The 21,420-nt window shown below is 51.3% G+C and overlaps 1 protein-coding gene across 15 annotated transcripts in view; it reads left to right on the plus strand.

Annotated features, from left to right (window-relative positions):
• The window catches only part of ST3GAL3 (ST3 beta-galactoside alpha-2,3-sialyltransferase 3), a 194,032-nt gene extending 173,799 nt beyond the window's left edge, over positions 1 to 20,233 (plus strand). For 11 of the 15 annotated variants that reach the window (XM_074599488.1, XM_074599481.1, XM_074599487.1 and 8 more), the window contains 2 exons: positions 2,547 to 2,693; positions 16,139 to 20,233. In XM_074599488.1, coding sequence (XP_074455589.1) covers positions 2,547 to 2,693; positions 16,139 to 16,228 — 237 coding nt within the window. In that variant the 3' untranslated portion in view covers positions 16,229 to 20,233. The remainder of the gene's footprint in view (positions 1 to 2,546; positions 2,694 to 16,138) is intronic. The other 4 variants (XM_074599484.1, XM_074599486.1, XM_074599491.1 and 1 more) reach the window with 1 other exon arrangement.
• The last annotated feature ends 1,187 nt before the right edge of the window (positions 20,234 to 21,420 follow it).

The raw sequence follows: 21,420 nt of genomic DNA on the forward strand, positions 1-21,420 counted from the left end.
AGGGCACCGTGTGATTTCGTACTAGTTGTAGGGGCCAAAACAGATACACCTACCACAATCTGAGAGGTCAGGAGGTCCTTGGTAGTATTTGGTATTTCAGTCATTTTTGAGAGAGTAGCAGGCAGTACCGAGATACTGGCATGTCAGGAGTTACTGAAGAACTGAAGCAGATGAGAAAATTATTTCCTATTTTTCCATAAAGACCATTGGAGGTATTATATGTAGAAAAAAAGACAGGCAGATAATTTGGTGACCAAAAGAAAGTTCACATTTGATTTCTGTAATCTGTTAATCTCGAAACAGATATAAGAATATGCTTGAAAGAAAGTTATGGTAGTTTGGCAGTCCTCCTGTAAGGTTGGGTAGGATGATTAATTCTTTGTGGTTTGTAAGACTCACATTAGAAAGTTAGCTCTTAAATGTTAACTTTGCCAGTGAAATTCCCTCCAGGCAAAGACCCTGTATGTCCCTTGAGCTGTACCGTGGGAATGGGCCCAGTGCAATTGTGGGTGGTGTTAACGCCGTCGTATTCCCAACGATGATACGTTCTCAAGGACATAACCATTTACTCGCTATGTTTTGGACACTGTAACTACAGCTCGGCTGAGGGAAAGGGTTTTGTGGCAAGTTCCCTTACCAGCTGATGCAATTCCACTGACATCCGAATGTAATCTCCTATGTAAAACATAAAGCTGAGAATATCGGAATTTGAACTGCCATGTCTGGGAAGACAGGATGTTCTTGCATATTTTGAAATTTGGGGGAATTTTCTTATCCTTGCCTAATACACTTTTTTCAATTTTTTTTAAACCCCTCCTTGATGTTTTATGGCTGCCAGGGAATTAACAATTAACTAAAGTAACCAGAATAAAAATAATATTGCTTGTGGTGAGCATCAATTGAAATTAAGGAGTGAGTACAAAATGACTCTGATGTTTTTCCTAACATCTAGAGCTGGCACAGAAGGATGTAGTAAGGTCTTTTCATTTCATATGGGCACTATTACAGTTGCACTGCAAATTTTTGGGTTTAATGTCTCACTGTTTTAGCCACAAGCAGTTTTTGGGCATTTGTCTTCAAATTAGTGTAATTCCAGTGCACTGTAGTGGCGTTCTCCATAGCACACGGGTTGTGCACCCAGCTCTGCGCATCTCAGCTAGGGGATGGGTGGCGTTCTTTGCTTGCAAAATGTTGGGACTGGTCAGGTAGTCAGAAGTGAGCAAGGTAGTGTGCTGCCAAAAGCCAGTTCCTTTGAAGGAGAGGCAGAAACTCAAAACACTGTGTTCCCAGACTGTTACAAACATCAGGTGAACTGCAATAGCATTGCTTACGGGATCAGGGTAGACCATTTTAAATGCAAAATGTAAGCGTGCAGTTGGTTTCTACCTCTCAGCGAAGAGGCTGTCACCCTTGGTGACTGTCTCAGCATGTCCTCTGAATTCGTGATACTTTTGATACAGCCGGTGTTGGATGCTCTACAAATGAAGATAAGACATGTGGGTGGATTTCTCAGCCTCTCCCTAGCCCCTGGGGTAAAGCTACCTCTGGCTTCATCTGGCTAAAGGGGAGCTAGAAAAGTCTGTGAGCTAGGGTTTTGCACTGGAAACGCTGGTCCGTCACAGCGGTCGTGTTCATCTGAACGCACAGGAGGAGCTGCAGCCGTACAGCACCACTGTCATAGGGTCTTGGCGGAATCCAGATGAAATGGGAAGGGCTGAGGCTGGACTTTTAGTGCAAATGGCAGGTCAGCAGATGGGAGAGGACAGTCGGGGTGTCCCTGCTCAGAGTGCTCGCACCCATCTCTGACTGGCTTCCCACTGCTCCTTGTCTTCCCACTGTGCTGGGGTTAGGAAGGCTGTGGCACAGGCCAGAGGGTCCTTTGCCTGTGGGGGTGCCCCTGAGCAAAGGAAGGGGGCTCGGTGCACACTGCCTGGGTCTGCTTGATCTCCTCTCCATCTCCCAGAGCTGTTAAACAGCCCCCTTAAATGGCTCTTGCCATCAGTAAAATAAGGAGTTTGTACTGTTCCTCACTTCTGCTCCTGTGTGGTGGCCCATTTGGGATAAGTATTCTTCTTTAGCCTAGCTGGAAGCCAGTAATGTGCATAGAATTTGTAATCCAGTATCTGTGTCTTTTAATTTCAGAAAACTAACGTATCCACTGTGATTCATCCTCCGGCTTGTCTGCTGCCCCGTTGTTGGGACAGCAAAGTCGTGGAAGGGGAGTCTGACCATTTGCATTAGTCCCTCTGCCCTTCAATACCCCCCTGGAGAGTCAGGTCATAGAGCCTCAAACAAGAGCTGCTGCTTTTGTGCCAGATGCTTTGCAGGAAGCTGGCTACCATATGATTTTCTTTACAAGCTGGGAGGCTGTTGACCCCTCAAACTGACATTGGGCAGCTGATTTGCAGATATAGCCAAATACCCTGTTCCTGATTTTCTGCATAGTAGCAGCAGTGTCCCTGTGAGCAGAGACAATAAGGGGAAATATTTGATTATAGAAATGGCAACCTGCTAATGACTTCCATTCCTGCTTTCTCTCCTCTCAGAACATCCCCACCTTGGGAAGCGTAGCAATAACCATGGCGCTCCACAACTGTGATGAGGTGGCGGTAGCTGGGTTTGGCTATGACATGAGTTCACCCAATGCACCGCTGCACTACTATGAGAACATCAAGATGTCTGCCATCAAAGAGGTAGGGAGCTCCTGCCGAGCACATCTTCCTTCCCAGCCCGCCGATCGCCCCGACTCCAGAGCCTGACTGGGATGGTGATGTCAACTTACAGCTTTCCTGTATGGGTCAAAACACAGCTCCACCCATGCGTTTGCCTGTAAAATTCTAGATATTCTCCCAAGCGCAATGTGTGATAAAAATGGTTGTTTCTGCTGGGAAAAAGTTCTCTGGAATGTGTATATAATGTGATTCCTTCTTCGAGCAGCAGGGAAAAGATTCACATAAACATCAATTCAAGTAGGGTGAAAGGGAGCAATTCAGCTCTGGGGTTGAAAAGATGTAGCTTCCTCCTGCTTTTTGATCCATGGTATTGTTCTCTAATCCATAGGCTTCTTTTGCTAGATGATCCCCTCCTTAGCCCCTGTGAAATGTGGGGGAGGTGAGATTAGCCCGGGTTAGCTCTCATCTGACTGTTCAGCAGCAGTTAGCTAGTGTAAACACATCACGGCTCCGTGGAGAGTGCTCTTTAAAGCCAGATCTACACTAGAAACATTTGCTGGTACTATCACAGTGAGATGAATGGCATTTTTAGAGGAACAAAAGCCCTCACGTTGGTATAATGCAGCAGTATAAAGGCGCTCTTTCGGGTTTGTCCATTTGCTGTACCAAACTAGAGCAAACTTGGACACTGGTGAAAGCTTCTATAGTGGGAAGGTTTGCCGCTTTTTTGTTAGAGCTCAATCTTTCCCAGCACAGATGTGGCCCAGGTCTTTCTAAGATTGCTTCCCCCTCTTCATTGGCTCCTAGGTAGGAAAAGTTTCTCCATCCTACTCCATGTTGTGAGAAGTTGTATTGTTCACGGACAGTAGCGGTCTCCTGGCACTCGGCATTTGTTCACCTCGAGCACTTTGCCATTGATCCAGGCCAGGAGGGAAGCTGGGAAGTTGTGTTTTTCCAAATGGCGAGATTGTATCTGTCTTAGGACTCTCACAGGCTGCAGGCTGCCTGACCCTGGGCAGACTCGGAGGAATTAGAAATCAGTGATTAGTCAACTTGAAAAATGAGAGGAGCATGTCTAATTATCAGAGTAATGAGGCTTTGGAAAAACCTCTGAGCAGAGGACAAGAAAACAAACTGAGTTTGGGAAAAGACTGAGGGGAGGTCCCCTGTATATCAAGGGCCTGGACATTTTAGTCCTGAGGTACCTTCTGGGCCTGTGGAGGTAGCGAGAAAGTCTGCCTTGCTCAGCGGAATAACCATGGATTTAATCTGTCCTGGCTGGGAAAGTGAGTGCCCATTTACAGGATTTAAGGGGTACGTCCAGAGAGGAAAACTGAATTGAGTCACTATGTAAAGAGGTGGTGTCCGGCTTGTGAAATCCCCGAATGGAAAATAGCTGAGGAATATTGTTCTTGCATTAGTAGAGAAGGTATTACCATTGGCTTGCCCAGTTCTGATTTCTCTGGGCATCTGCTTTTAACCACTGTCTAAGACAGGACCCTCGGCTGCCCAGGCTCAGGTCTGAGTCGGTGCAGCTTCCAGCAAAGACACGACTACCCCAGAGTGAAAATGGATGCAGATGCCTGACTCCAGCAGTGGGTACAGAGACCGTTCATGAAAGTTTCAGGAAAAAAGCTTTTGTCTCTGGTGCCACCGTGTCCACTCTGGTGAATCGGCTGCCTTTGGTGGAGAATCATTCTTGCTCAGTTGTTCATCCTGCCCCATAAGGGTGTCAGTCCCAGGACTGCTCTTGGACATGGAGACGGTCACAGCAGGTGTCCCATGCCAAGCCTGTTTTGCAACCTGGTAGGTGTCTCTGACGTCCTGTGACGTGCACAGGAGCTGACAAGAGTGAAGTCATCTTGCTCTTGATCCTTACGTGATTCAATGGGAAAAGCTGGCAAAAAGAGATGGGTGGCAGAGTCTCTGGTTGAAGTCACCAGTCCAGATCACTTGGATCTTTGATTCGGGAGGCCAGCACCCTGGGTGGGATGCAGAAGGCAGTGGAAGGCAGGAGAGAATCACTCTTGAGCACCATATGTAGTCTCAAGAATAAACCTTGCATGGCACAGGGCAGTAGATGAGGATGTGAAATGCAACCAGTAGGGTCTCCTAGAGAGACCAGTTGGTGCCTGGTTTGTCAGGCCTCTGCTGTCTGGAAGCTGTCAGTCATCGTGTCCAGGATGTTCTGTATGGAGGTGAGGGAGCGTTGAAAGGTTCTGGTAAAGCCTCACTAATTCAGATGTCAGTGGATTTGTTTCTGCAGCCAGGGTTGTTGATGGGAGCTCTGCAGGCCAGCGGAGCTGGTTCTAGGAGGAAGGTTCCTGTTCCACTTGAAGGCTGGTTATCTGATATGTATCTGCCCACCTAATCCGCACATCCTCACCCACAGGCTCCTCTTACATTTCGCTGCCCTTGTACAAGAAAAGCCATCTGTCCCCAAGTATCAATAATTAATGCTCCTCCTGCCTCTGCCCCTCCCAATATGACAAATTGTTTGTGATATCGTGGAATGTGAAGAGCAGGGAGAGGATTGCATTTCTTTCTTTCCCATTTAATATTAATGGTAGCTGGTAATTGTTGGTCACCTGAGGGTGAAGTTGAAAGGTGAAGGGCATGATAGTTGGGTTGTGTCTTCTGCAGTTGCCCTCAAATGGAGATTTGCCCCAGTCTAGACTGGAAGCACTCTGCACACTCCGCTTGAAGAGAGACCTGCATGTCGTTTGCAAATTGGGAGGCTGCCCTGCGTTAGCATCTTGTGCCCAACATTACCCTTGGCATTAGTGAAAGAAGACTGATCCACAGCCAAGCTCCACCAAGGTTTTCGTCTGTTCCTTCTACTCTGACACCCAAAGGCTCAACAGCATTTTCCTCAGTGTTACTTCTGGACATAATCCTGGAGAGTCCAGTTTAGTTCTTCCTGGTCCTCCTCTACACCTCAGCCTCAAAAGGAGACACTAAAGCAGGCTGTGCCTTGAAATTATGCAAGTATCGTCTTTGTCCTCTGTCTGGCCTGCAGACCCACGCAGGCTGGAGTACTCCTTCCTGGGTAGGGGAGCAGAAAAGGTTTAATGTAGCAACATCACAGCACTGAAACAATTGCCAGGGGATGCAGCTGTTCCACCATAGCTAGCATCTCAGGCAGGAGCCCTTGCAGTTTGACTAGGCTTTGGTGGGACAGAACCTCTGTTTCTGAAGTTCAAATCTTTTTCCCTGACTGCCGGGCTCCTCCAGCCTGGATGACCAAAAATCTTCAGTGTTTAAGCTTGGAGAGCAGCTGTAGGGAAGCACTCCAGCTCCACCCTGAAACCATCACTGTCTTTACACAGAAAATGTAAACACCATCAGCGTCCTGGGTCTGGAGGTGCCACACGTGTGTGTGTGGCTCGTGGGAGCCTCCTTGGGAACATCCATTGAGCCCTTTCGCTTGCCTGGTGTCTGCAGAGGAAACGGGCCTGCCGGCGAGCATGTGTCCTCTCGGCAAGGTGTGTCACTGATTTACACTTGAGGGCTGCTTGACATCTCTCTGGACACCCTTGAAACCCCGTGACTCATCTCTGAGGAATTTGTTCTGATTACATAAAAAAAGCCAGCAGAATGCGCTCGCTTGCTCACAGCTGGGCGGAGATGCCTCTCCCATGCCAAGACTGAGGTGATAAAATCTCTGTGGAAATGAATGTGATTTTTCCTGTGCTCTTTGGGACTAGTGGCCTGATTTCCAGGAGGCGAAACAGGCAACCCCAGTGTATATTTTTGGTTAGTCTTTGCTTTCCCTGCAGGGGTAAAAGCCCTCAAGGTCCAAGATTGCGCTGCAATTGCTACCGCAGGAGGCAGCTGCCTCCACTGCCTCTTCCCGAGGGCTGGGCAGGCGTTTTCTGCCCCAGAGGAAAAGGCTCTGCCAGGAGCCAGATGCTCTTAGACCTTCATCGATGTTACCAGTCAGGGGGAGGTATATATGGTCTTGGGACCCTGGTCAGTAGTATGGCTGCAAAACACACATGCATTCTCCTGTGCTTGTGAATGCTCACAGGGGTAAATTGCTCTGGTTTAGTCCTGGATGGGTTCCTTACCCTCTGTCCTGGGTAGCTCAGCATGCTCCAGCCAGGGTATATCCAGGCAGACCTGGTGGAGAAGACCCTTTTTCTGTTCAGAAGCGTGCTCCAGAGAGCTGGAAGCACTCTGGTGCAGCGCCTTCAGTTTCAGGCTGTGAGCTGGGAGATCAGTGCTTGCGGGGCAAAACTGCCCCTCAAGTCCCAGCTCCGCTGCCCGGCACCTTCTCTCCTTGTCTGTCCTCTTCTCCCACCGCAGCCGGGGGTGCAGGGTCCCTGGCTGGCACTTCTTGCAGGGGTTTTCTGGGCAGTATGAAGACACTCTGCTGTTCTCTGGTCTGTTACTGGAAGACCCCTGCCCAATAGACCCCGTGCTGTTGTGTAAATTCTCACAGGTGATTTTTCAGCTCTGATCCTGTCTCTTTAAGTTACAAAATGCAGAACGTCCAAGTGTGTCATCTCCCTTCAGTTACTGTTTTCCCTATTGCCAATAACTTTGCAACAGCTTTCGACCCTTGCCTGCTTCCATGAATGCTGTACAGAAAATGATTGAGTCTTTGCCAAGGTGTCTGCTCACTTGTTTCTGTTTTCATGGCAATGAGCCCATCGGAGCTAAATTTTGATATAGTTTATTGTATTTTTATTTCTTGCTTAGGTCCTGTAATGCTTCCTGCCCAAACTCTCCATAAAAGTATATTTTTATCGCAGGCCACTGTCTTCTATTAATGTAGAAGTGTCATATTCACTGGGAACATAGCGAAGGAAACATGGATATGTTTCCATGAGGTGAGGAAAAAGGGAATAATTTTAAATCACAGTGAAGGCTTTTCCAGATAAAAAAATATGAATGAACCTGCCTATAAGGGTTACAATAGACCTTCATTGCTAAGGGCAAAACAGGCTAGTGTTTCAGGCAGAAATTATTTCAGGATGGGAAAGTAACAGTGTTTAGAACAGTAAAAACATATCCGTAAAGAGTTGATGAAACAGAGGGTAGGAGCCTGTGCTAATTCATGGGAACGAAGCACGAGACTGGCTCCCAGCATCCCTCCTCCATGTGCTCTGCCCCGAGCCTGGCAGCACACAGCCTTCCCCGACCTCGTGAGCCAGAGGTGAGCTTCAGTCTCCTCATTTCTTGCAGGAGCAAGAACGTGAGCAAGGAGTCACCTCGGATGCCACGCAGGGAGCACCCCAAGCTGTCTTCTCAGCAGCTGGCTGCAGACTGCCTCACACACTTGCAGTTGGTAAAAATGGATAACACGTGGTTAAAAGCCACCCTTATCCATCCAGAGCCCATCTGTGGCATTTGTGTCGCGCGGTGGAGTGCTAACTGGTCTCCTTTTCACTGTAGAAGCAGATCAAGCGGCAATGCCGATGCTGTCAGAGGTGTCAGCTCCTTTGATACAGCTGTGCCTGGCACTTCAGTGACTCGCTGCCTGACCCGAGGGGGAGGTGGCGCGACTGCCTTTGATGGCTTCTTTCTGATCGTTGGCTCCATTTCCCCAGCAGCTCTTTGTGGGATGCTGGAGGACACCATCTTGTAACACTTCTTATTCAGCCTGTGTAAGGGCTGTCACAAGGGCCAGGGGAGGTGGCCTGCAGCACGCAGTGATACACAGCTTTGTCTCTGTCTTTCCCCGCCAGCAGCTACCTCTCAGAATAATCCGCAAACATCAAGTTTGGAGTCTCGGCCCATAAAGGCACAAACAATAGTGCTTTATCATCATCTGGGCTCTCTCTGTGAAGCTGTCCTTTGCATTTTAAATCACCACAAGTTGCTTGGGAGGGGGTGGTTGGGCTGCTTCGGGCTTCCAAGTACCTTAAAGTTTGCGGTAGCCAACAAGAAGAACAAAACTCCTTTGAAAGCCAGGCAGATGTCTAGCCTGGTGATTTATAGACTGAAAACACAGCTATTCGAGCCTGGCTGATGAATTGCGATTGGAGTACAAGGAATGGTGCAGACTGAAATGGAGGTCAGCTTTGGAGGGGGAGGTTAGGGGCTGGGGCAGGGGGACCTCTGAAAGGGCAGTGCTTTTTCTTGGGGCCGGCAGTGATGACTGATGAGGTTTATACATTTTTGTCTTTGTTTAAAAGCCACCTGTTTGACAGCGTTTTGGCTGAATGAAGGCCTCACATGCTGTTCCTGTGCATAAGAACTGTGTGTCTATGTAATAGAAATCTGGAAAAGATTGATGGAATAGCAGTCATGACCGGAGCCCAGGTATTGCCTTGTTCAGTAGGACAGAAGTACGGTAACACTCGTCGGGTATCACCATGCGCTAATAACAGCCAGGAAGGTAAGGCTGTATGTGGACAAAAACAGAATTAGGGTTTGGACAAGATCTCTGTAGAAAAAGACAGTAGAAGATGTACAGGGCTGTGCTAGAGCCCAGCTGCTGACCCCGACATTGAACGCAGACCCTCTGTAGGGGTGCTGGGTACCTCCAGAAACTGCGCTCTCACCGATGTGCATTGGCAGCCAGTATTACTGTCAAGGGGTGAGCCCAGGTATTGCGAGATGCATTAGCTGGGACAGCTCTTCTCACCAACCATGAGGGCAAAAGAAGAGCTGATAGTCTTTCCGAGATGTTTTTAGCAGGCATGAAGACCTTGCAGAGGGACATTTTGGGAAATAGCCTTTGATCAAGTGCCTTCACGGTTAAATTAAATGGAAAGGCAACAGAAGGGATGGTATGACTCGGATTTTGCTTCCAAAAGGAGGGAGCTTGATAAGCAGGGCTGTATCAGACTGTGGGGTGGCACGCAGCGGTGCTGGCGGGGTCATCAGTGGAACTGGGACATGTCTTCATAATTTAGGCCTAGCCTAGGAGAACAGGCTACCAAAAGCAGATGCACCTAAGAGCTTTTGGACTCACTGTAGACTTGATATCTTTTTCTTTTTTTTGCGTCAAAAGTGCAAAAAGGCTGTAGACATAACTTCATGAACAACGGCTTCACAGTGGTGTTAGAAATAACAGAGGAGTGGGAGAGAGCATCCGGCAGTGAGGAGACTTCACCCTGGTGGTTGGAGGGGACAAGGATAAAGCGGAAAGTGGCAAAAGTCAAGCTGAATTAGATCTTGCGAAGGAAAATAAACAAACACTGGACAGTCCCACTGCTAAACAAATACCATGTAAACAAGGAAAGAATTATCAGGACTGTGGTATCCAAGGAGGTGAAGGAAGCAGAAGGCGTAGGGATTAAATAGCCAAAGTGGGAACCACATGAATGAATATATTACCTCCGTAAGGGCAATATGATAAACGTGAGGGAAAGGGTGGCTCACAGTGAGAAGCTCATAGAAATAGAAAATGACAGGGTCAGCAGTGAAAGGCAAAAGCTGTTGAAGCTAATGCACTAGGTGTGAGAGCCTGAGAGATCTCTGCTCCAACCACTGCGCTGTTGAGCCAATTAAGCTGCAAGTCCAGAGGAAAAGGTCCTCAATAAATCTATCAGGTTACACGTGGTTCCACAGGATTAGATTGTAGTGGACATAATACCTCTTTTTCCTTTCTTTTTTGGGGGGATGGGAGTGAGGCAAGGAAAATAATCCTGTCAAATTCAGACCTCTTAATCTGACCTCGGAGGTACTATTCAGAACTTCAGAGCAGAGTTTAAATGAAAGAATAATTAAATCCTGAAAGCAAACACAACATGGATTTACCAAAGGCAGGTTACAAAAACTAATTTAATATCTTTATTTGATTAAAAGAAAAAAAAAAAAAAAAACGTTCTGAGGACAGAGGAAGTGTAGTAGCTCAGTCTGTCTGAAGTTCAGTTAAGCATGCAACATTGTGCCTTGTGAGATATTATTAGTTAAGCTTCACAAGCTACGGTTTAGGTGCAACACCTGTATGTGAATAGTCTCTCTGAAGGAGAACACAAAGAGCAGCACTGAATGGATGGCTGGGAGTTCCCCCGCAGGAGGTCACGTTTAGTGTTTGCTTTAATGATTTTTGGCACAGAAGGCAATGGTGTGCAAGTGGAATTTGTGATGAGACAAAACCAGGTGTGGTCAATACAGGGGAGGATCAAAATACCATCCAGGAAGACCATGAGCACCTTGAGAACAGGAGTAAACCGGGTGGCATGAAACCTAAGAGTATGAATGGAAGGTCATGGTGTTTGGGGCAATACCAGAAATTTTGATTCTAAGCTGGCGTAGCATTATTTGGCAATGGCAGAGGAGGAAAGTGCTTAGACAGGTACAAATAAATGACAGGATAATTCAGGTGTTACTGTGAAGAAAAGGCAAATACAGCTCTGGAAAGATTAGAGGAAACGACTTCTTGTAGAGAGAGAGAGAAGTGCCTCTGCATGAGGCAATGGTGAGCCTCTTTTCTGGTTCGTGAGAAGTAAATTTGGGGTAAATAGGGACAGAGGGAGCTACTGCATTTCTGGGAAATTTCTCAGTTTTCACAGGGGAAATGAACAGCCTGTTTTGCTAGAAGACATGGCTTGTTTAGCTTGGTAAAATGAAGACTGAGAAGAGATACAGTTGCTCTCTGTATGTATTAAGAATAAGCAGGAGCTAAAGAGCTGTTTAAAATTTCAAGTTGGCGTAAGAATGACGGGGCTTAAAGGAGCTGTGAGTTAATCTCCTAAACACGAGAAGAGGAGGGTGCCCAGCCCTCTCTGTTGTTTCAGTATGTCTGACTCCCGGTTGATGCAGATGGGACGGGGTGGTCTGCGGCGCTGCCACGTCCCAGCGGATGGACTGAGAGAGGAGGGGGCAATGGGTCCCGAAGGAGGCTGGGCACTGGTGTCATGGGAGGTGAAACTGCCATAAAACACCCAGTGTGTGTGGTCACCATCCTGGGACCAGAGCAAGGGTGTGGGCAAGGCAGAATCACGAAAAATAAGCAGCCCTACAGGTAAGGCGGTGAAGGTTAAAGGCAGAGATAAACTAGTACCAGTGGAGACTGGAAACGGACCAGTGAAGTAACAGTCGGTGCTACTGCTGTGGTTTCTGTGCAGGCTTTTTGGAAGAAATGCTGCTGACTTGCAGAAATACGAAGGATGTGACAGAACCGAGAAACCTCCTGCTTTACAACTTGCTGTTTTTCTTGAATGCATTCCTCATTGACTTCACTCTCTCTGATTTGGTTTTCCTGTATTTTAAGATATTGCAATATACTTGATAAGTCTAATGTGCTCTGAAGCTGAGGCATTCCCAGATTGTAATTGATTACAGATGGGGAGCTTACCTTCCTCCTGGGTTGGTCTCTGAAACATTTTCTTAGTCTTAAAATATTCTACTCGGCTTCTCTTGAAGGGACAGAGGATGTTTTGTGCTTCCTCATGGAGTTGTCAGGAAAAAAGGGACAGGTGGTGTGGGGCCTGCTGCATTTGCATAACCCTGAAAGGTGGCTTAACTGATGATAAATTTTGATCTAATAACTGTGACCAAGCGATCAGACATCAGACCCACTGCCACCTCTCTGGGATGGACAGCCATAACAGTGCATCTGCTTGCAGAGCCACTCTGCTCCTGCTGTTTCTCTCTGCACTGAAAAGAGCAAACATCCACTAATCACAGAGAGAACAGAAGCAAAGGAAATCCCAGCCTGATCCCCAAACAGCAAGAAGGGCTTTGGAGCCTCCTGGGACGTTCCTGGTGGAGCTCCCAGAAGTTCATTAACTCCGGTCGTGGGCTCAGACAAGCAGCCTGTTTGCACAAGTGGAAACAAACAGTTGGACTCAATGATCTCAAGGGTCTTTCTATGATTCTAGGATGTACCAGCCGCCCGCTCGATGTGAGCGGCAGAGGGGGGGGAGGGCAGAGCCAGTCTGCCAGGTTGCAGGAGCAGCGGTGATGGTGATGTGTAGAGACTTGAATGCTCCGTGCTGCTCTGTCACTGTCTGGGGGTGCGGATTCATGAGAGAAAACGTGGAGTTTTCTGCTTGTGATGCTGAGGTGTAGCTTCAGGTCTTGGGGCAGGGGGTTTGTGACAGTGAACAATCCCACGTACCGGAATAGGAAATGAGGCAGTAACGGCTCAGTGTGCACGGGAGGAGAGGGTCAAAGCAGTCAGAAGGGACAGTGAGCACCTTGACAGCGCAGCCAAAGTGCATCCAGCATCCGAGGGCAGGAAAAGCCTTCTTTGCAGTAGTAGCAGGAATAAGCCACCAGCGTTGCAGCTGCTTCATGTAATCATCCTCCAGGCATGGATTCTGCTCACAGTCCTCTGGTTAAAATGTCAAAATGAGCCCTCTGACAGCACAGTCGTGTCTGTGGGGACACTGGTGACCAGAGCACTGCCTGTTTCTTATTATCCTGCTGCAGCTCAGGACACTGCATCAGATGAAAGATTTCCAGGACAACTTGCCTGCAAGCTTGGTTACACAGAGCACCTCGGCTTACCCAGTGAAGGGTGGCAAAAAAGAACTTCCCCTTACAACAGACATAACGTGGTTCTGGCCCCAAAGCAAACCTGAGCCTGCCAAGACCTGGCTTTTCATGAGACTCTGCAGCCGGCTCAGAGCCCTCCCGCCTGCTGGTGGTGTGTGCTACCCAGGGTGCTATTTTAGGGTGTATACATCCTAAAACCTACTGAGTTTTAGGATGTATTTTGTTGCCTTTCCCTTTTGGGGCAATGGGAGGAAAGTGCCTGCCTCTCTGGCAGTTTTGAGAAATCTGCTCCGTCTCTTCTCCCCACTGCAGCCACTGATGCTGGAATGCAGCTTGCTTTGCCTGATTAGCTCTGTCTGTCAGTGGGGTGAGTCCCTCTCCTATAATCAGTAACCGGAGCTGGTGTTGAAGACATGCCTCATCCTTCCTGCCCGTGTTGCTGTCGGGCGCGGGGGGAGCAGCACTGCACCAAGCACCCTGCTAGTGTTCTTCGGGGCAGGGGGGCACAAAAGCCCGTCCTCACCAGGGAATCCTCTTCCTCTGTGGTCTTACATTCAACCACAAAACATTTGAGAGTACTGCTGCGGACACCACTAAGATGCATGGATCAAGTGGGAGGCTTAGTTCTCTTGCATGTGGGTTTCTGCTTGGAAAGAGGAGTTTGTGGCAGTGCCCAGGGTGTAGAGGAGCCTGGATGCAGAACAGCCAGAGGTTTATAGGTCTTGCCAGCAGCCTTGCAGTCAGTGCTGGAGCCAGACCTAGCCGTAATGTGAGAGAATGCAATTGTATCGCCCAAAGTTTTATTATCCACCTCCTGTACTTAAATTCCTGCTCCACTTGTATCTTTCACACAAGCAGATTTCCCCTTGCCACCAGATAAGGCCCTTGCATGTGGCCTGAGGTGACGTTTTAGGTGGTGTGAGTTTGCCTAGAAGTGGCTGCTTCCCCAGTTACCTTCTGTACCAAGGGACGCAAGCAGGTTGTCATGGGTGAAACCAGTTGGCTTCTTTTATGTTTGATGAGGCCGAAGGATATGAAGGAGGGATCAGCTTGTGCTATGATGTATCAGGCACATCAGGCTCCCTGGTGCTCCAGATAGGCTTTGAACAAGAAGCCCAGCCAGATGTAAGTGGATGCATGGAGACTAGTGTTCCCAGCGTGGCCCCTGTGCCAGCAGACAGCTGCTCACTGCCTCTTGGCAGGAGCACACACACACACTTGGCTGCCTCTGCCGGTGCCGTGCATTCCTAGCAAGGGGCTGTGCTGTCAGAAAAGATGCTGCTGCATGGTGGGGGCCAAGCCCAGGCCCCCTAGCTGACATGCCACGTGTGGGACTGTTTCCAGCACTTCGGGGGATCCTGGCTGTCCTGCTCCGAGTGACAGGCACACACAGGCCTGCTCTCCCAGCTCCCTCTGCCCCGCACCACCATCGCTCCCACTACTGCTTGCTGAAATTCATGGGTTTTTTTTCCTTTTACGAGTCAGCTTTCTTCCCAGTGCCAGTTTTCAGTTTCTGCTTTTATGCTAGCAGAAGCGAAGCACTGAGTTGTTTCTGGACAGCAGCTTTGCAGCTTAGAGATGGAGTCTTCTGCGTTTTCAGAGTCCCAAAGAGCACCAGCACAGTTTACCACCTGTGGCCCTGTTGTTCCCAGTGCTGGTGCACCCTTTGCAGCACTCAGGTAACAGTGTCAATGGACGCAGAAGTCAAAGACTTCTTCTGAACACAGGTTACAAGATAAGACCTGCCTGAACCTTCCTTAGCAGCTTTAACTGTTGTCATTCCTGTGCTCTGAGGGGACGGAAGTGTCTTGTAAACGCACAGTAGCAGCAAGAGAGGAATTTCCAAAATATGCTGGAGATCTAAAGAGGGACCTTCAGTCCCTTGGACTTCTTGGTAGCAGGCTGCACACCATGCCCAGGGCTGTCAGTGACACACAGCAGTCATGGCTGAGAGCTGCTCGTCCTGGACAGGACGGGATGGGACAGGACAAGCAGCGGATGACAGGGGATCCATATGCACATTGTGCGTGATGGATACAACACGTGCTTTATGGGCACATGCCCGTGGTTTTGCAGTGGGTAAACTGGGTTTAGATACATATGACAAGGTGCCCTCAGAGGGCTCGTTGAGCTGGCGCTTTCTTGGTTTGAGGCCATTTCAGGGAGGCTCCTGTAGAGTGATTTTATCAGGGTCCTGATTGTATTTAGAGCTCAGATTACCTGCTGGCCAGAGCACTGTGCTGGAGACCTGGATCCGTTTACCGGGATTCTTGTCGTGTTGGGGAGATTTGGGGGAAAGTTGCTTTTCCCTGCTCTGCCTTGGTCTCCCCAGGGGACGAACCACTTACTGCTTTCATTAAGTGCTTTAATAGTACCAGCGCAGGGGGGTGATGGCAGATGCTGTGATTACAGCTAAAGCCTGGGTGGGCTGACACCAGCTATAGCAGTCATTTCTCTGAAACGCCTGGCTGGGAGATGTGACCATTTGACCCTTTGCATTGTATTTGTGTAACCTTTAGCATGTGATTTCCTGTTGGTAGGGCTAGCAGAGGCAAGAGACAGCCTTGGTGGGGCTTGATCTTGGGGCTTTTCAGCTGCGTGCATCCCCATGCGTTCCCCAGAGACCTCCCTTAGCAGGGGGCTGTATGTGGGTACAACATGTCCTGCCACCATGTTCCCTGCCAGCCCTGTTCCCCGGCACACATCACCATTAACGCTGGCTGTTGGACTCTTGTGTGCGGTGGCTTGAGAGGGCACTGTAGCCAGCTACATCTGCCTAAGGTGAAGGCACCTGGGCTACCCAGATCTCTCCAAGACAAAAACACTTCACCCAGCCCATGGGGAGACCTCCTACCTCAGGTACACGGGTCTGACCCCGCTGGTTGCATTGGCCTTAGGTAAGAGAAGGCCCTTGGTCTGCAAGGGTTCTTCTGGTCTACAGCGGGGTCTGTCTCCTTGGCAAAAGCCACTGCCCTGCTCCAGCTGGGGTCTGTCACAACTTGGGGGATGGGAGCATGCTTGACCAGGATAGCTGCTGACCTTCTGTCTTTCCTATTTCCTTCCAGTCCTGGACACACAACATCCAGCGGGAGAAGGAGTTCCTGCGGAAGCTGGTCAAAGCCCGAGTCATCACTGACCTAACCAGTGGGATCTGAGTGGCTGCAGCCACTGCCTCCAAGGGAGGAGACGAAGACACACGCTGCAGCTCTGGGAGCAGGCACTGGCAGCCCCCTGCAAGAATCCCACCTCACCGAAGACACACAGAGATGCCCAGGTGCTCTGGGAAGACCCTCTTGCATTGCCAGTCTGCACGAGGGTTGTATCTGCTGCCTCCAGGCCTCGAGCTGGAAGGAGGTGGCCAAGGGGCAGTTCTTGAACTCTGCATCGCAGGCGGATCTTCTGTGTCCTGAATTACACAGGAAAGACTCAGGAGAGAGAAGAAAGGTTTGTGAATAAAACAATTTGTGCCAAATGGGAGGTGACGCTGCCCCAAGGCAGCAATGCCTGAATGTACAAAGTATTATTTTTTAAAAGAAACTCTGCTGGAATCATACTAGAAATACCAAGGTGCAAGGCAAAGTCTGCTTGTGCACAGCCCTGCGAAAAGCCCGGCCTCTCCATGCTCCCACCTGCGTTGTCATCGGCCTCAGACCTTTCCCCAGGAAAACAAATCCGTCCAAAACTTCAGTGTCGTTGGTGCTGCTATAATTTGAAGGGAGAATAATTTCCCTCCTTCTCCACTTGGAGCTTCTGGTTGGAGATGAGCATGGGTTTGTTTTTCTGCACTTTTCCTTGCTTCCCGCGTAGAGGCAGCAGCAGCAGCCATTTACTTGGCTGCATTTTCCTTAGCCGTTTGCCCCGCTCTGCCTCTGCCCTGACCCCAAGGTGGAGCGGGGAGCTGATGGCTTTCTCTGCCTGCAGCAGACCCTCCCCACCTTCCTGCCGGTCATGGCGCTGAGGAGCCTCATTGTGCTCAAGGCTTTCAGGCCGCTTGGTTTGTGCCTGCTGTGCAGGGCCCCCGTGGAGTCTGTGCAGATTGGTGTCACCATTTCTGGACAGCATCTCACTTTATTTTTGTGTGGGAGAGGAGTAATTTATTCTTTGGAAGGAGGTCAGATCTTGCGCAGAGATCTGAAGCTTTACAGTTTGAGGGCAGGCTGCCGAAGATGTTTGTTTTATGTTCCAGACTCGATCATTTAAGCGATATGTGACCTCAGTGATGATAGAGCCTGCTGGCACGGGTGGGGGCCTGCTGGGAACCCGCGCCCTCTGCTCGGCTCCTGCTCACTTCATTTCCAGGCTCCTCCCGTGCTGCTCTAGCACTGCTGCTCCTCTTGCTCTCAGGAGCACCTCCCTTCCTTTGCTGTCTTGGTCCCGAGATGCAGTATTTGCACATTTCATTTGTATACGTATTTCAGAGGAGCTGGAATAAACTGAGCAACGTGGCCGAGCGCAAGGACAGTGGTCTCATCCACCTGGAGACCATGGGCCCAAGGGAGTTTGCCAGGGGAACGGTTACAGGTGGAAATCAGCTCCGACACTCTGCTAGCCTGGAGCAGGATGGTCTGCGCCCACAGAGAGAGGATCCCAGAGGGATGCTGTCTGCGCTCATCTGAGACACCCCCACCCAGGGGAGACGTGCAGGAGGGGCAGGCAATGACCCGGGAGGCGTGGGGCAGAGGAGCAAACTGTATGGAACCGTTTGAGACCAGGCTGCAGGCAGAGGCAGCTCTTGGGAGATGGTGCTGGGTGCTGTCCACAGACCGGCGTGGGACGTGCCCCTCAGGAGCGTCTCCTGCTTGGTGCACCCATAGCCAAGGAGCTCGCCTAGGGGCAAGTCCTGTCTAGCTTCTGGTTATGGCTGCTACTTGCCTCGTAGTCTGGGAGCTGCTCAAAGATCGCGCCTCTTCCAGGCCGCAGAAGACAGGTGCTGGGAGGCTCTCCCTTCCCTTTCCCCTTCCCATGTCCCTTCCTCTGTCCCTCTGGCCTCCCAGCTAGGTGGTCCCTGCTTCCCCTCAGTACATGCCTACCCTGGCAGTGCCTCCCACCAGGATGCTCTGTAAGGTTTCTGGCTGGTTTTTGGCCATGTGCTGTGGCAGATAACGCATTTGAATATTCTACCCCAATTTGCTTTTCCTGCTCAAGGAGTCTGAGGGACTGGATTTCCTTGGCTCTTTCCAGGCAACACTCTCTTTGCGGTTCCTATGTGTCAACCTGGACCTGGGACCATCGTCCGTAGACCCCTTGCCACGGCGGCATTGGGGGTGCCTGGGCTGGACCTGGCCGAGTTGTGGCTGGGGAAGGGTGGGCACCCGCCCTCTGCCATGGTGCTTGAACTGGGTCTTGAACCAGCTGCTGTGGGAGCTCTGGGGTGGTGATGAAGTGATGGGTGGCATCAATATGGTACAGCGAGCTGAGATGCCAGAAAGCGGGTGACTGCAGCCAGGAGGAGGAGGAGGTGGGTGAAGAGCCTTCGGTGTCTGTGCTGGGCTCCTCTCCACCCTCCAGGGGAGGCACTCCCATGGAGACTTGTGATGCCATTAATTTGATTTAGTCCGTTTTATTAAGCACTACAAAGCTATGGGGCACCTTTATCTTCCAGCTCACTGGCTCCAGGTCCACGTAGCGGGTGTGGCCCCTGCTCTGCTTTCCCTGGCAGGGACAGGTCCTGATGGGAAGCTGTCCCTGCACACCAGCAACGTGACTCCAAGCCCTTCCCTCCACTTTGTTGGGGTCTCCAGGCAGAAGTGCCCAGGCTGAAGAGATGAGCGCATGGCCCAGGGTGACTCTGGTGGGTCAGAACCTGCAAGTAGAAGAAAAGAGAGGATGGGGGGTTGTTTGGGGGCCAAAGGCCCATTTGACATTGGTGGGGCAAGCACACCCACGGAGCAGCCCTACGGCTGGGTGCTGGGGGTGTGCGCCCCGGGAGCAGTGCGCAGCACTGGGTTTCGCTCCTGGATGCTGTTCCTTTGGCTGCCTCCCTGCCTGCACCTGCAGCCACCTCCCGCCCTCCGAAAGGCTGCAGTCCTGCCAGCTCGGAGCGGTGCGCGCGGGTCAGAGCAGGGTCAGTGGGACGGATGTGAGTCTTGGCCTCTCCCTCACAGTGACTCACCTTTTCAGCTCAGAAGGGAGAGCCCAGGGGAATTCTCCACAGCCTAAATATAGAGCGGGGTTGCCTGGTGCCTCTGACGCGCTGCGGTGCAGAAAGGCCATTCAGGTGGCAGGGAACCTGCCTAGAGAGAGGCCAGGGAAGTGCAAGGAGATCGAGGAGCCCATTCCCGCAGCAGGGATTTGCTCTGGCTGGTGCAGAGAGCAGGTCTGGGGAGCTGCGGGGCAGCCAGCATGTGCTGCTGCGGGGGAGATGGGCTGCCGGAGAGCTGCTGCTGCACTGACCACACCGTGAGCACGGGCTGCTCGTGCATTCATGCCATACAGCCCTCCCCAGTGCCCACCACCCCGGTGTCAAGCTCCCTCCACCAGCTCACCCCGTTAGGGCTGGCCATGCTGCGGCCTCAAGCTCACAGGTGCCAAGCGGAGGCAGCACAGCCAGGGAGCTCGAGGCAGCAGCAGGATCCTCTGCGGCCCAGCATCCCTCGGCCCAGCATCCCTCAGCCCAGCATCTCTGCGTTTCCAGCGTTTCCTTTTCTTGGGAGGGAGCAGTGGGGGGGCCCTACCCCTCTGTGTGGGCACTGCTGGGGGAGGGGGAAGGTGTCAGGACAGGGCTGTCTGTCTGTCTGTATCAGACAGGGATGGGCAGGCTGGGGATGGGCAGCACCAGGGATGGGCAAGGGCTTCCAGATGGCCGTCATGGTGAGCTCCAGCGGCACCAGCACGGCATGTGCCATCAGTACAAGGTGCATCACATGCAGTGTTAGAGACGTGTCCTTCGGTGCAGGCGACCTGGGCCACTACCCAGCCCCTCTGGGCACCGGCTCCTCGCACAGGGACTCTCTCCAAAGGCCAGTGCGCTCACTGGTACTGTACCAAGCTGAGATGCAAGAACTCCGTGAGTTTTTAAAATTAGTTTTAGGTTCTGCGATATTTTTTTTTTTTAATTTCCCCTCTAGGCAGGGAGGGCAAGAGTCTTGCAGGCTCCTCCAAGCCAGCTTATGTCACATCGATTCAGTCATATCACAGAAGCAATAAAGCTATCAAACAAGCTTGGCTGGCCTCTTTCTTCTGCTGCCTTTGGCTTTTTTTAGGGGAGGCAGAGGGATTCCCCTGCTCGGGCTCTCCCCAGCCTGGTTTCACTGCTGCCGGGAGCTGCAGCTGGCCAACACCACCAGCCTGGTGCCGGGGACAGGAGAGGGCTGTGCTCCTCCTTGCTGGTGACCTGAGGGGTGGGAGAGGGGCTCAGGGGGTGGGTGCATGTCATGTCAGGGGGGCAGAGGGGTGGGGGCTTGTCTTGGCCGGGATGGACTGCCTGTGACTCTGCTTTCTCTCGCAAGGAGTCCCTGCCAGGAGGGTGGCTTCCAGCCAGGGGTCACAGCAGCAATCAGGCTGGGTGCGGCCCCAGCGAAGGCAGGTGTCCAGCCAAGTGACCTTCTCACCACAGCATCCAGGAAGGAAGCGGTTTAGGAAGCTGGGGGCTGAGGCTGTGACCGGCTCCGACACCTGCCGTGTCCCAGCGGGAGGAGAATAACCCCTGCAGCAAACCCTGGCGATGCCACGGGGCTTCTGGACCCACGGGACGAGCCTGGGACAGTCCCATCACTCAGGAGAACGGCGTGGCTGTTTTTAGGTGGGTGACAGGTCTGCCAGACCTGCCAGCTCCCAAATACGAGGGGTGTTCTCCTGCCAGCACCAATGGGACACTGCAGAGGTGACTTCTCAGCCCTACCCGGTGTGGGCAAGTTACGGATCCCTCCCAGAAAGGAGATGCTGGAGCTGCTCAAGTCCCTCCTTCTTGCTGTCCTCTCTTCCTGGCCCTTAAAGAGCAGAGCCACCGCTGGCATCAGGCTGGGCCAGCCCCAGGGGTGGCCAGTGCCCCATCCTGGCCTTGGGAGAGCTGAGGGGGAGAACACAGAGCCTGGGACCAGGGCACACGGGGACAGCCCGTGGGAGGCTGAGGTCCAGAGACAAGGACACTTGTGGAGGAGCAGGTGCCCCAAAGGAGCCACATCACCACTGAGATGGGCACAATGCAATGGGTCGGTCTGTCTGTGTCACAGCTCTCCCCTGCACGTGTTTTGTCACACCCAGCCATGGCCTCACATGGGCACAGCAGCAGCTGTGGCATGTTCAGTCCTGGCATCTGACTGGACCACATCACCCCCATCCCGCCTCACGCAAGGGTAGCACCTTCAGGGATAGATATCACAGCCAGCCCTGGCCCCGCAGGGCTCCT

The sequence above is a fragment of the Larus michahellis genome, chromosome 8 (assembly GCF_964199755.1).
Source record: "Larus michahellis chromosome 8, bLarMic1.1, whole genome shotgun sequence".
Classification (NCBI taxonomy): domain Eukaryota; kingdom Metazoa; phylum Chordata; class Aves; order Charadriiformes; family Laridae; genus Larus; species Larus michahellis.